Source organism: Telopea speciosissima, chromosome 5 (genome assembly GCF_018873765.1).
Source record: "Telopea speciosissima isolate NSW1024214 ecotype Mountain lineage chromosome 5, Tspe_v1, whole genome shotgun sequence".
Lineage (NCBI taxonomy): Eukaryota > Viridiplantae > Streptophyta > Magnoliopsida > Proteales > Proteaceae > Telopea > Telopea speciosissima.
In genome coordinates this window covers 53,019,793-53,034,770 of record NC_057920.1, presented here as the reverse complement: position 1 = coordinate 53,034,770, position 14,978 = coordinate 53,019,793, and the positions used below count along the sequence as shown (strand labels likewise).

The following is a 14,978-nucleotide window of genomic DNA, read 5'->3' as shown; positions in this document are numbered from 1 at the left end:
GTTCTTTTTGTCTTTGCTTTGTCTTAACCGCTCATACCCATTATTTGCAAGGCATGATTCTCATATGTTGTCCCTCTATTTTTTGTCTCTTTCATTATTCATCTTTACTTTCATGTATACTAACCCTTACCATGCAGCCAGACCTCCAAGTATGTCTCATTGCCTTCCTTTGTATATTACTCTTCATTTCTACTCTTTCTTGTACTTTTCATTCTCACACAAAAGCATGTTATAACCCTACTTAGCCAAGTATTAGAAAGATCGAAAAGTCTGGATGGACTGGAGTGCTTAATACCTTCTCTGGACCATAACTTGATCCGTACATAGACCAACGAACCATTAGTCCCCAAAGGGTGTAGAATGAGAGCCATTACACTTACACTTTTAATCATAGACCCCCTCAAGGTGGCGACTCCTACATTTCATTCACCCTTCTCTCTTCCCCCCCCCCAAAAAGGAGGGATGAGGTGAAGGACACATGGTGATGCCCCCCATGTCACTGCCGTCACACAAGAGTACTTTGGAGATGTTTGGAATTTCTATGATTTTCTCAAGGGTTTTCTCTCTCTTCACACTTTCCCTCTCTTCTCTTTTCTCTTGGGGTTTTTTGTCTTTGGAATTTTGAACTGTGAAAAATGAAAAAGGGGTAGCCTTATTTATAAGTTTCACATGGAGGGCTATTTTGGCAATATCAAGGGAGGTGGCACCACCACGAATCTTGCCAAACGGCAAGTCCCAATTGGCCCACAAAATATGATTCTCGAAAAATGGTTGCTTTATTAAATGATTTTTTTACGACAGTTTTTGGAGATCCAACCATTGGATTTTGACGATCCATACGTCATTGGAGAGGTCTTTCCGAGTAATATCCAATTATGCAAGATCAACCACAAATTCTATCAGTAACATGGTTAGACCTATTATCAAAGTGGGGATCCTGTAAATAAGTATTCTGAATAAATATGGGCCAACCTACGTCTTCTTTGCACAAAAATCTAGACCCGAGTTTAAAATGATATATTCTAGAAGTTTTGGCCAATTCTCATAATGTTTGAGCACCTCTCACCCCAAGGGCAAAACAATCATAGTTTGTAACACAATCTTTAAGAGTAGTATCAAACTCAATTCATCATTGTCTGAAGAGTCCTAAAGGGTAAAAAAATTCAGTATCTATAGAATTTCCCCTTTGACTGAGGGCACGTAGTGGATGAAAGAGAAAGATAACGACTCTAAATTTTATTACACAGAGTGTAGAAAAATTTCCCACACATGCTCATAGATGTAGGGGAATGAAACCATCGACGAAATATGACATACATGTCATTCATGTATGACAAAACAAAGTATAAATCATGATGATTTACCACATGATTAGCTACAACAAAAAGGTGTAAAGCTTATAGTGCATAATGGTGGATGTGGTCTAGCAGGGCTTGATCGATTGAAAAATAACACACATGGGATCGACACTTACAAGAGATACATGTATACAATAGACTAATCATGATTTAGCAATGATCCATAGGGAAAATGATTTGATGGTTCTAAATGAGCATAACATGATGACTTGTTGGGGATCAAGGATATAATTATCCATTGGGGAGCAGCGTATGCACAAATATCGACAAGCATGACTAATTCTGACTAGAAAAAGAAAACACGGTGATTCGCAGGCATGAGTATATGAAACTAGCACCAGTACACATAATTGATTCTGACTAGATGTGACAGACATGATGATTCAGTAGGGATGGATGTACGTAACTAGTACCAGCACTCGTTAACGATTAAGACTAGATATGTTGGCATTCTTAAGGTATGCTATCATTCCCTTGCCTTTCACCTCATACTCCCCATTCACCTGGTTTACCTGAAGCTGTGAATCAATTTGAACCACTAATCGCTCGGCTTGATCAGCTCGAGCCACTCTAAGTCTCACTAGTAGAGCTTCATACTCAGTCTCGTTTGAGGCAGGGAAGTTGAATCTCAACGTGTACTGTATTTTGAAGCCCTCAGGGCTGGTTAGCATTAGACTAGCTCCAGTTCCCGTCAAACTGCTTGTTGATCTAATGGCATTGTTGTCATTGTTGACAACTTGGTGGATAACAGTGGTGTAAGGAATGTACTAAGCTTGTCTGCATGTTGGGAATAAGGAATACCGTGTGAGCCTCAAAGCTAATAAATAAAGTAAGTCCCCATGGCATGTGAGCCTCCAAGAAGAAGACAGAAAGCATGACCTAGAAAATGAAAGGGACTGCAAAATCCCATGCCATGTGAGCTTCCAATGAGAAGACATAAAGCATGACCTAGAAAATGAAAGGGATAGCAAAATCCCATGGCATGCATGAGCTTTCAACATTTTATCATATAAGCATTGCTAATAAAAAAAAAAGAAAAAAAAAGAAGTAAAGTTGTAGAAAGGCAAAAACAATGGGTGCCTGACTCTTCTTGCAAGCCAGGTGATGCACATGGAAAATGCCCATAGCTCTCCAAGGGGTTTCCAACTCTTGACAATCCAGCTTAGGATGACATGACTCCTTGAGGTATGTCTTGGTAGCACAGTAGCATTGTAGTTTCATTTATGCTTATTTTTCATGTTTGCATAGTATATTTTCCCATTGCATGAGTGTGTGAGTGTAGGCCACCATGTTTAGTTATTTGAACATGCTCATAATCTCATATATATTGTATTTGAGGTCTAACAACCTTGCTCTCAGAGATCTGGAGGTTTTGTGTACAGTTCATGGAAAGCATGTACAGGATTGAAGAGGTAATGGCTTGGTTTGAGAGATGAATTCTTAATATAGAGAGGTTTCTGGTGGTTTGAGCGCTTGGTGGCTCTTATTTCAGTGTAATGAATATGTTCTAAGAAAGTTCAAGGTCAAACTCAAGCTATATTGTCTCTTCAAGGTTCAAGTTCAAGATTTTTGAAAACTCAAGTTAAAACAGTATTTTTCTTGGTTTGGAGTTTGGTTTGATGATTGGTGGGACCCACTAGTCTTCTGAGTGGCTATGCATGTTCAAATTCTTATTGGTGATGTGTTTTAAGTGTTACTTGAGCCAAACAATGGTCATTTGTGAAAATAACATGTTCAAGTGCAAGTTTTCAAGTAAATCTGAAATTCAGCAACTGTAACTGTGAAGCCTTTTTAAGACTTTAGAAAAGTATGCATATAAGAGAGAAAAGACAAGTGGTTTGTGCCAACATGTTTACAAGGTTTTTATCTCCAAGGAGAGTGATGACTCCTCATCTGATTCAGAGATTGATGAAGATTCAGATAGTGCTATCAGTGAGTGTCTATTCATGGCTTATAGAATCAATAAGGATGAAAATCAGCCTTCTGAAGAGACAGAGGAAATGGAAGTTGTAGTGGATCTTGAGGGTGAGTTGGAAGAGGCTCTTGAGAAGCTTGATATTGAGAAGAAAAAGAATAAGAAGCTGGTCAAGGTCTGTATGAAACAAGAAAAGGAATTGGAGAGTTTGAAGGATAGCCAAACAACTTTGAATGATCTTAAGACTCAACTTGCATTCAAGGTTACTCACTGCAACAAGCTTGCTCAAGAAAATGAGGTTCTTCAAAGCCAAATCAAAGAGTATGAAGACAAAATCAACAACTATGAGCTGATGTGGGTTGAACTTAATGAGTTGAAATAGAAAGTTAGGAAATTTGATGAGAATGGAGTATCTCAAGAAATTCAGCTCACTCAATCTTAACCAAATGAGTCAAGTCAGATTCTTGAGAAGATCATCAATAATCAGAGACCAGCTGGCATGAAATTAGGTTTAGGGTATGTTCATATGGAATGATCTGAGAATAATGAGAAACTTACCAAAAACTTAAAGAAGATGGATTTTGTGAAAGAAGGCAGCTCTATTGATGCAAAAGGAAAAACTTCCTATGCAACAAGTAAGGGGGGAGCAAAAGAAGAAACATCAAGAGCAAAGAAATCAGCAAAAGACTAATGTCTCTCATTGCAGATTCTATGGCACATTCAGGTTTGGAAGATCAAGATTTCAAGGTAAACAGAGCAACTACTTTCCTGGTTATTATTTCAAGTGTAACACCTATGGGCATAAGATAGCCACTTGCAAGTTCAACTCAAAACAAGTGTTTTTCACTAGTAAGAACTCTTTTGCACCTTTGTTGCAAAATGTCATGTGTTACAATTGTTGCAGTCTTGGTCACCTTGCTAAGAATTGCAAACAACCCATCTATTTCTCTCCCATAAAGAAGTCAATTCAAAAGAAGACTACAACTGGTTCAGATGGGAAGAAGCAAGTTAAGAAGGTTTGGATTGGAAAAGTTTCAAGAGGAAAGAGTATTAACTCTTTGGTTGTTCAAACTGCTTTTAGAGCTCAAGACAAGGCTGTTCCATGGATCCTTGATAGTGGTTGTTCAAGTCACAAGACTGGTGACAAGTACAAGTTTGCAGAGCTTAACCAATATGAGGGAGGGTCTGTTAAGTTTGGAAACAGTGAGAGTACCAAGATAGTTGGTAAGCGCATAGTGCATCTAGATGATGGGAAAGTAAAGACATCTGATGTTTTATATGTTTCAGGTTTGAAGCATAATCTTCTCAGCATTAGTTAAATGTGTGATAAGGGTCACAAGATTATCATTGATAAATCAGGATGTGAGATCATAAAATCAAAGAATAGCAAACTTGTGGCATCAGGTGTGAGGACTTCAGGAAATTTGTATGCATTGTCAGATAGCACAGGTGGATCTTGCTTAGTTAGTCAAGAAGAAGAGCATTGGCTTTGGCACAAGAGACTTGAGCACATTGGCTTTGACAACTTGGTGAAAATCACTTCTCATAAGGTAGTCAGAGATGTTCCTCAACTGAAGAAGCCATCCAATCCTATTTGTTCATCATGTCAGAGAGGCAAGCAAATCAAGGTTACTCACAAGCCTAAAGAGTACTATTCTAAGAAGCCCCTTGATTTAATTCATACTGATCTGTGTGGTCCTTCCAGAACCCAAAGCATAAGTGGTCACAGGTATTTTATTCTTTTCATTGATGACTACAGTAAGATGACTTGGGTATAATTTCTGAAGCATAAGAATGAAGCTCTAGATATGTTCAAGGTGTTCAGAAAGCAAGTTGAGAATGAAACTGGAAGAACTATCAAGTGTCTCAGGTCTAATAAAGGTGGAGAATACACTTGAGGTGTATTTGATGAGTATTGCTATGAGCATGGCATTAGGAGACAGACTTTAGCAGCTAGAACTCTACAACAAAATGGAGTTGCAGAGAGAAAGAACAGGATAGTTCAAGAGATGGCAAGAACAATGTTGATAGAGAGTGGTCTTGGCAAGAGGTACTGGAAAGAGGCTGTGCACACTGCTGTGCATATCCAAAATAGATGCATGCTCAGAAGGTTTGAAAAGAAAACACCATATGAACTCTAGTACAAAAGGAAAGCTACAGCAAAATACTTTAGAATCTTTGGTAGCAAGTGCTTCATCAAGAATAAAGAAAAAATTTAAGTAAATTTCAAGATAGGTCTGATGAGGGCATATTCCTTGGGTATTCAGTGAGAAGTAAGGCTTACAGATGTTTCAACAAGAGGCTTGCCAAGATTGTAGAGAGCTCAGATGTCACTTTTGATGAAAAGAGCAACAACAACCCCAAAGTTGATAGAATTGACTATGATACTAACAGTGAGTTCATTGAGAATGGTGATGAAGAAGCTGAAACTAAAAACTCAGCAACCAAGAATACAGCCCCACCTTCCTCAGAGTCTGAAAAGGAGGAGGAAGATGAAGAAGCAACTGAGAAGAGACACAGGATTGGAAGACTTGAAAAAGGGCATCCTCAAAATCAGATTGTTGGAGATCCTTCGGCTAGAGTACAAACTAGAAGAATGAAAGCAAGTAATTGCTACTCCCTTTTGTCTCATATCAAGGCTAAGTCTATTGAAGAAGCTTCAAAAGATTCAAGTTGGGTCAAAGCTATGGAGGAAGAGCTTGATCAGATTGAGAAGAACAAGACTTGGGAGTTGGTTCCTAGACCTGGAGGTAAGAATGTAATTGGCACAAAATGGGTGTTTAGAAATAAACTTAATGAAAAGGGAGAGGTGATAAGAAATAAAGCAAGGTTAGTCTACAAAGGGTATGCTCAAGTTGAAGGTGTGGATTTTGATGAGACTTTTGCACCTGTGGCTAGACTGGAGTCTATTCGGATGTTTTTAGCACTTGCAGCTTACAGAGATTTCAAAATTTTCAAATGGATGTAAAATCAGCATTTTTGAATGGAAATCTTAAAGAGGAGGTCTACATGGAGCAACCGGATGGTTTTCAACTTTGTGAAGATGTTACTATGGTTTGTAGACTCAAGAAAGCTCTATATGGTCTGAAACAAGCTCCAAGAGCTTGTTATTCAAGGTTGGACAGCTATCTATATGAGATAGGCTTCAAGAAAGACATGGTGGATAGCAATCTCTACATTAGATCTGTGGATAGTAGCCCACTGGTTGTGGTTGTTTATGTTGATGATATCATATTTGGAGCCCACAATAGTGAACTATGCAAGGAATTTACTGAGAGAATGCAGACAGAGTTTGAGATGTCAATGCTTAGTGAATTATCATTTTTTCCTTGGTTTATAGGTCAAGCAGATGAAGAATGGTATATTCATTTCACAAGCAAAGTATATTAAAGAGATGCTGAAGAAGTTCAACATGGAAGATTGCAAGCCTGTGAGTACTCCAATGATGACAAGTTGCAAGCTTAGCAAAGATGATGATTCTCCTGCAGTTGATCATACCATGCACAGGTCTATGATTGGTAGCCTATTATATCTCACTGCTTCCAAGCCAGATATTCTTCAAGCTGTATGTATGGTGGCTAGATTCCAAGCTGGTCTAAAGGAAATGCATGTTGCAGCTGTGAAGAGAATTCTTAGATATTTAAAAGGAAGTATGGACTTTGGCTTGTGGTATCCCAAGAAGAAAGGATTTGAGTTGACAGCCTACTCAGATGCAGATTGGGCAGGTTGTGTCGATGACAGGAAAAGCACTAGTGGAGGTGCATTCTATCTTGGAGAAAGTTTAGTCACATGGCATAGCAAAAACTAAGACTCAGTTTCTCTTTCTACAGCTGAAAGCTGAGTACATGGCAGCTACTTCTTATTGCACTCAGATACTCTAGATGATCCAAATGCTGAAGGTCCTCCATATTGAGTAAAAACTACCAGTGACTATCTATTGTGATAATACAAGCTCAATCAATATCTCTAAGAATCTAGTCATGCATTCCAGGATGAAACACATAGCCATCAGGTATCATTTTCTAAGGGAAAAGGTAAGTAGTGGAGATATTAAACTTGACTATGTTCTTACTGCTGAACAGGTGGTAGACATTTTCACTAAACCCCTTTCAACATCTACATTTGCATATCTTAGGCAGAGACTAGGAGTAGTTGCATCTACCTCACTTTAGTTTATCATTAGCACTGACATAGGGGGAGTGTGTCTAGTTACTGTATATTTTTTTTCTTCTTCTTTGTTAGGTTGGGTACCCCTTTGGCCTTGTTGTCAAAGGGGGAGAGAGTCTTTGAGGTAGGAAGTGTGTTTGTGTACTGGTGTATTGCCAACAATGCCAAAGGGGGAGATTGTTGATCTAATGGCATTGTTGTCATTGTTGGCAACTTGGTAGATAGTAGTGGTGTAAGGAATGTACTAAGCTTGTCTGCATGTTGGGAATAAGGAATACCGTGTGAGCCTCAAAGCTAATAAATAAAGTAAGTCCCCATGGCATGTGAGCTTCTAAGAAGAAGATAGAAAGCATGACCTAGAAAATGAAAGGGGCAGCAAAATCCCATGGCATGTGAGCTTCCAATAAGAAAACAAAAAGCATGACCTAGAAAATGAAAGGGATAGCAAAATCCCATGGCATGCATGAGCATTCAACATTTTATCATATAAGCATTGCCAATAAAAATAAAAGGGAAAGAAAAAAGTAAAGCTGTAGAAAGGCAAAAACATTGGGTGCCTGACTCTTCTTGCAAGCCAGGTGATGCACATGAAAAATGCCCATAGCTCTCCAAGGGGTTTCCAACTCTTGACAATCCTGCTTAGGATGACAGGACTCCTTGAGGTATGTCTTGGTAGCACAGTAGCATTGTAGTTTCATTTATGCTTATTTTTCATGTTTGCATAGTATATTTTTCCATTGCATGAGTGTGTGAGTGTAGGCCACCATGTTTAGTTATTTGAACATGCTCATAATCTCATAAATATTGTATTTGAAGTCTAACAACCTTGCTCTCAGAGATCTGGAGGTTTTGTGTACAGTTCATGGAAAGCATGTACAGGGTTGAAGAGGTAATGGCTTGGTTTGAGAGATTAATTCTTAATATAGAGAGGTTTCTGGTGGTTTGAGCTCTTGGTGGCTCTTATTTCAGTGTAATGGATATGTTCCAAGAAAGTTCAAGGTCAAACTCGAGCTATATTGTCTCCTCAAGGTTCAAGTTCAAGATTTATGAAAATTCAAGTCAAAACAGTGTTTTTTTTGGTTTGGAGGTTGGTTTGATGATTGGTGGGACCCACTAGTCTTCCGAGTGGCTACACATGTTCAGATTCTTGTTGGTGATGTGTTTCAAGTGTTACTTGAGCCAAACAATGGTTATTTGTGAAAATGACATGTTCAGTTGCAAGTTTTCAAGTAAATTTGAAATTCAGCAACTGTGACTGTGAAGCCTTTTCAAGACTCTAGAAAAGTATGCATATGAGAGAGAAAATACAAGTGGTTTGTGCCAATATGTTTACAAAGTTTTTCTCTACAATGGTGAACAAACTACACAGTCATTCGAGCTACAGGTTGATGTGTGTGAAGGCCAGAAGAGTGCATCAGGATCATTATCAGTGAGCTGGACAGCAAGCTTGAGTTGATTTTGAAGAGAAAGAAAGAGGAGAGAGAGTGTGGATCCCACCTGGGGGTGCCACGTGTCAAGGGGTAGTAGGGTGGCATGTCCACCTTGGCATTTGACTGAGTTAACATGGTCATATGGCCATCACAGCCTTGACAGCATGGCTGCACAAGCACCAGCCCAGCAGCCCAGGAGCTCAGCCCCATGGGCACAACAGCCCAGCCCTCTTGGGCATTTTGTCAAACATCTTGAGTATGCTCTTATACTTGGAAAATATTTGGAGGTTTTGAAAATCAAACTGCTGGAAGTCAATCTCTGTAGCTGGTTAGTGAATTTTTTGGAGCATCACATGGGAATTCCAATCGTACGGATGTGAATCTCACGTGGCAAATAGTGGGAGATAAAAATTTTAGCTTTTTTTGACACGTGTACAAATCATGGATGAGTCATCGTTGTCCCAAAAACTCAAGCAATTGTGTGGCTGAGATTGATCTTTAAATCTGAATTAGAATCTCTTATTCTGATTGGTTGATCTAAATCATAATCAATGGCTGAGATAGAAGATTCTAAATGGACACATCACAATTAAGCACATGCAGAATTGGTACACTTAAGTGATGACTTCTCATTCGTGGATCAGAAATATAATCTGATGGTTCTATTTTAATCTCATTTCAAAGATGGGGATCCAACGGATTATATGTGCTCCGCTCCTGAGTAAAGCGGAAGACAGAAGATCGAATCTTATTTTAATCTGGGCCGTCCGTATGATCTGATCTAATGGCCCAGATTGACTCAATCTTTGCCTCGAACTTTGGGCTATTTAAAAGTCGAATTTCGGGATTTGTGCAAAGATGCTACCCCCCATATTTTGACGTCCTCTACACAGTGGTGAAGTCGGATTTAAGGTTTGATGCCTCTGTGATTTAATGTTTGAATTTTCTCAGAGAAGAAGGCATTTTGAGTAGATCAATGCATTGGAATCTGTGTCAGAGGCTTCCAGGACATGCTGCACGCTGCTACTGATGTCCAAAAGGTCTGCATCGATAGTGGTTGTAGTTCTACTTCATTCTTGAGGTAGTTTTTCATTCAAGTTTTCCTTCTTATCATTTAGTCTTGTTGGGGAGTGAGATTCATATAATTTAGAGTGTTGGGAATTTGGGTTGATCATATAAACTCATTTTTAATGTTTAAAGCCTACTGTGCTAATATAGTTAGGTGTGTGGGAGTATTTCATGCGGTTCCTGTGTCATATGAAACTGTGTTGAACCTGTGTAATAAGGTTTTTAATAGAAGTGTACTGAGCAAAGCACGAAACCCATGAGGGGTATTGCTCCGTGGACATAGGCCATTATGCCGAACCACGTATATGCTTGTGTTGTGGTTTGATATTTTATTTTGAAGTGCTTACTTGCAGAGTGGGTGTGGTTCACTAGTAGACCAAGCTACTTTGTAGTGATTGGTGCGTGACCATACGATTTGTGTTGGTTGTTATAATCGAGTTTGCGAAAAATTTTAATAAGCGCTGATTCACCCCCTCTCTCGTGCCGAGTGCCATTCATCACTGCTCGAGCCATCTACGAACATCATCCACGGGGTCCGATCACGACCCCATTTCTCGCCTCTTCTTCTCGGATCGTCTTCTAAAAATGTGCACTCGAGAATGAAATCCGCGATGGCCCGAACACTTCCCCTTCTTGTGCTAACCAATCTCCCATTATAAGCTAGCTCTTCCTATCCATTTCCATTGATTTCAATTAGGTTTTGAGTTGTAGATTGCTAATTAGAGCTTAGACCTTAGGGCTTCGGTTCCTTTTGCTCTACTCTTTCAATTGAATGTCAAAAGCATCAATTGCTAACTCTAATTTACCAATTCCCAGCCCCTTAGCCTAACTACCATGAAACCATCATTGAAACACCTTTAATTTGGAGATTTCTTAGCTTAGAGCTTAATTTTGTGTTAAACCCCTAATTGGGATTGGATCCAATGACCATTTGTAACTCTAGTAGGTTAGAATTACTCCCCCTTGAAGTCCTTGACTTTTCCTTGGATATCGACCATCCCTATTGCTGAAATACAATAAAAATGGCCTGAGCGTTGATGTCCGCAATCGTAGCTCCTTCATCATGAATGGAATCTTGCAAGATTTTGTGGTATGCCTTCACGAGACCGTAGTCCTGTGGATGATATTGTCTAAGCTGCAAGCACGATCCGCAGAGGCTTATTTCCTATTGTTTTGAGGGTTTGACCCGAACCTTCTCCCACTAATGTACATCTGTAACTAGACTGTTTATCATAATTTCCACCTGTTGTGAAGGCGTATGCATGCACGAAAATCAAAGATCAGCTTGTTTACGATGAATTGTGAGTGGATTAGATACTCGTCATAATTTTAGAACGTTTCACATACTGATATTGTGAATTCCATTTAAGCATATGTCGTGTTTACCATGCTTAACATTTCTTTGGTGGTATACTCACTATAGATGCTATTGTAGACGATTGAAGTTATATAATTGCTAGTTTAAGGTTAGTCTTACTAGGATGTCGATCATGTTGAATGCTATATGCTTAGGGTGTTTATGATTATTATTGAATTGTTAATGATGAATTATGTTTGTGGATATGTGGAAATGTGATAAGATTGTAAATGATGGAATCCAAGTGCCATAAGTGGGTGCCGGACTTGGGATTGCCATTTATTACTTATGCAAATGCTCATGTTGGACTTGCATTATTAGATGTAAAGGCTGCAGTAGGCTTACACAACTGTACAAGGATGGAAACAGGGTTGTGACCGGCCGACTGTGACTTTGGTATCACACTTGCCTTACTCTCATATGTGTATGTGTGGACTAGAGGGGTCGAGAGGATAGCCGGGCCACTATCACTTTGGCACTATGAACTCGACCTCTAGTATATACATATGCGTACCTCTCATGTATATAGCTTGTATGCTGGTTAGGATGGTGTTATCCCAGTGCTATGACCCTTGCCGACAGGGGTTAGGTGTCAGACAACCCACAGGTGCGTCACTCTGTGAAGTTTGGGTGCCGACCATATTTTTGGACCTAACGCCAAGAACGAAGTTTGTTGAGGGGGGTTTGCAGGCAATTTCAGTGAGGAGTCCAGTACCGTAGGCTCCTATCGCAATTTAGGTTTGACATCGTTAGGCTCCATAGGTTTTCGGGACCAAGGATGCTACCAAGGGCGTTGCAATAGCACTAGACTCAGACTTAGATTGTAATGTTAGGTGAAAAATCAATTCAGGCATTCATGCATCATATGATTATGCATCATTTATAATTGTGTTTGCTTGCATGATCTAATTGTTCACTGGGATTAATGAAGCTCATCCCTCGAAGGTCCTTCTTTTTAGATTTGGATGTAGTTGACGAGGTGGCGGTGGATGTGGATCTTCGTATCTGTGTACGGACCGGCTTTTGGAGTGCCCCCGGAGAGGAGGAGCACGGTTCATATTGTCCTTGCAAAGCTTGTGCTTATGGAGCATAGTAGTGTTTTGGAGTTTTGATACTCGTTTGAACAATTATCTTATTCTAGTTTTGGCTTGGAATTAAATACAATTTTGATCTTTAGAGATATTTGATATCTCTATAAATAAATAAATAAATAAATAAATAAAAAAAAAATATATATATATATATATATATATATATATATATATATATATATATATATATATATATATATATATATATATATATATATATATGTATGTATGTATGTATATATATATGTATAATATATGTTTAGTTTGGATGTTAAACCTTGAATGATAGAATAAACTACTACTTACATATGCAAATTTTCACATTCTAGCTTCTGCACTCTGTTACTTAGTACTGTATCTTACATTATATCGCTTCCACTAGTACTCTGATCTTATTATTTATGTTGGGTGAGTGATCATGACACTGCAAAGGAGTAGATCCTAGTGTAAGTGTTGGATACAGGGTGTATCCTAGTCACATTGCCAAGGTGTAGGGAGTGGGGTGTGATAGAGTGCGGTTCGGGTGGGGTCTTCTCGTCAAGCCTTTCATCGAGCTCTCTCAGTCTTCGGTCTACATCTCGATCCACTGATGGATCTAGTGAGGATCGTCACTCGATGGATCGCCCACCACGATCTCGTGGGCCATATACTAGGAATGGCTCATGCCCCCGTTGATTGGTTGGACCAGGCTAGTCTTGGCCGATAGACTCTCTTTGCGTTGGCCCAAGGCCAGAGATCTTCTTTCTCAGGATCGGACCGGCACCGGCTCGTGACTCCTACACGATCTTCTCTGGGCTCGGGCAAGCAGGTCCCCCATTCAATTCTGATAATCGGGTTCGTTGTCGACCCGTTCTACCTTGGTCGGTGCAATCCTGTATGGCTTTCTGATCTCCGAACCACTGGTGTAGGCTGCGATGGGGGCGCCTGTTACTATGGTGCTAGCGGAGCCGATGGTGGGACCCTTGTCAGATTGGCCTGTCATAAGAAGTCCCTGAACAACACGTTGGTTTGCAACATCTAGAATTGTAGATTGCGGATCTGCGCATTTGTTGCTAGTGCGTTGGGGTCGAAGGACAGAGGCAGAGTTGCCGGGATAGGCGGTGGCGGTGGCAGCTGCTCACCGACTGGGAGAGTATACTCATTGTTCCCACCTACTGCTTGCTCTTCAGCACTTGTATGGTGTTTGGGCACCTGAGTGTGACGGGTTCCTTGGTGGGGAGGGCGACCTTCTCCATGATGAGGTGGTGAGCCTATGGGTGTTCTAGCCATTAGTAGAGAATTCAAGTGGGTTAGATTGGATTGATCATTCCCACAAACGACGCCAATCTATTGCCTCAAGAAACCTTCAGTTGATCCCTCCTAGATAGAACCTACAAAGAGGAACAAGTGAGTAAGAGAGAGCCGGTCTTCTCTGGTGGGGGACCCTCCGATGCCTAAGTTAGGTCTCTTTAGCAGCCAAAAATTCAAGAGAACTTGAGAGAGTAATGAGTTAGATGATATACCTGACCTATAGGCCTCCTATTTATGTACCAGACTAGACAGAGGTTATGCCTCACTAGGAGACGATGAGTCTTGCACTCCATGTTGGGCTTATTAAGGTAAGAGTCTTGTTAGGAGAGTGATGGCTGGAGAGTCCATCATTAATGAAAGTTTCCATATTGTTGATCAGTGGAAGATCTTGTTTCTTTGTAGGAGTGCACTTGCTCACTGGCAACGTTATATTAGGATTTGGATATATATGTTTCCTTCGATGTGGGGATCGTATCCTCACATGACAAGGTTTCTAGATCTGGGTCAATCGAGTACTGTGCGAGTATTACCCGACAGGTCGGGGGTCACTCCATGTGGTTGCGGCTTTGCCATGTGTCTTGCTAGTATTGGCGGGCCTTATTTAGGTATATCATTGGTAATCTTGGGTTGCGAAAGAACCCAAATTGATTCGTTCTGCTGCGCATTTAGGTATGGGATAGTTTCTATTAATACATGTGACTTTGGAAAGAGATGATTTCCTTATGATTTTGATTCCTCCAACCAACATATGGAAGATGTATTTTTGGCTTTACAAGTACACTCAAAACCTCATTGATTAATGAAATCAACCATTACATGCAGGTTCCATCAACTTTAAATGTTCAAACTACAAAAAGATAAAGAACCATTCAAGTTTATTCAATGGTAACGTCATCATATATATAGATATAAAAATTCGCCCCATATGCCTCACCTAATCTTTATCACCACCAAGACCCATCTAATCCAAAGTCTAATCATCAACAACAACAACTCAGCCTTATCCCAAAAACCCGAGGTCTAATCATGAAGATCGAAGATACTATTTGTTTAAATACTACTTCCAAACCCTAAGCAATATGTCCGAACACGACATGCTTCCCATTGAGCGACTCAGTCTTAGAAATAGAAATGAAGAACTGAGAACCTATGGTGTTTAACTGCTCTTCCTTTTTTTTTTCTTACAACTTCTATTCCCCTTTTAATAGCCAAACTAGGTATTCTAGTTGCATCAACTTCACCCTCATTTTAATTTGTAACAGAAATCTCCACCCTGACACATGAAGCGAGGGATCACACGGT

At 39.9% G+C, this 14,978-nt stretch overlaps 1 protein-coding gene across 1 annotated transcript; it reads left to right on the top strand.

The window, feature by feature from the left end:
- The first annotated feature begins 2,743 nt into the window (after positions 1-2,743).
- On the top strand, positions 2,744-4,592 carry LOC122663066. Its single transcript, XM_043858773.1, has 3 exons — positions 2,744-2,770; positions 3,155-3,627; positions 4,178-4,592. The coding sequence occupies exons 1-3, from the start codon at positions 2,744-2,746 to the stop codon at positions 4,590-4,592; spliced, it is 915 nt and encodes a 304-aa protein (XP_043714708.1).
- Positions 4,593-14,978: the final 10,386 nt, after the last annotated feature.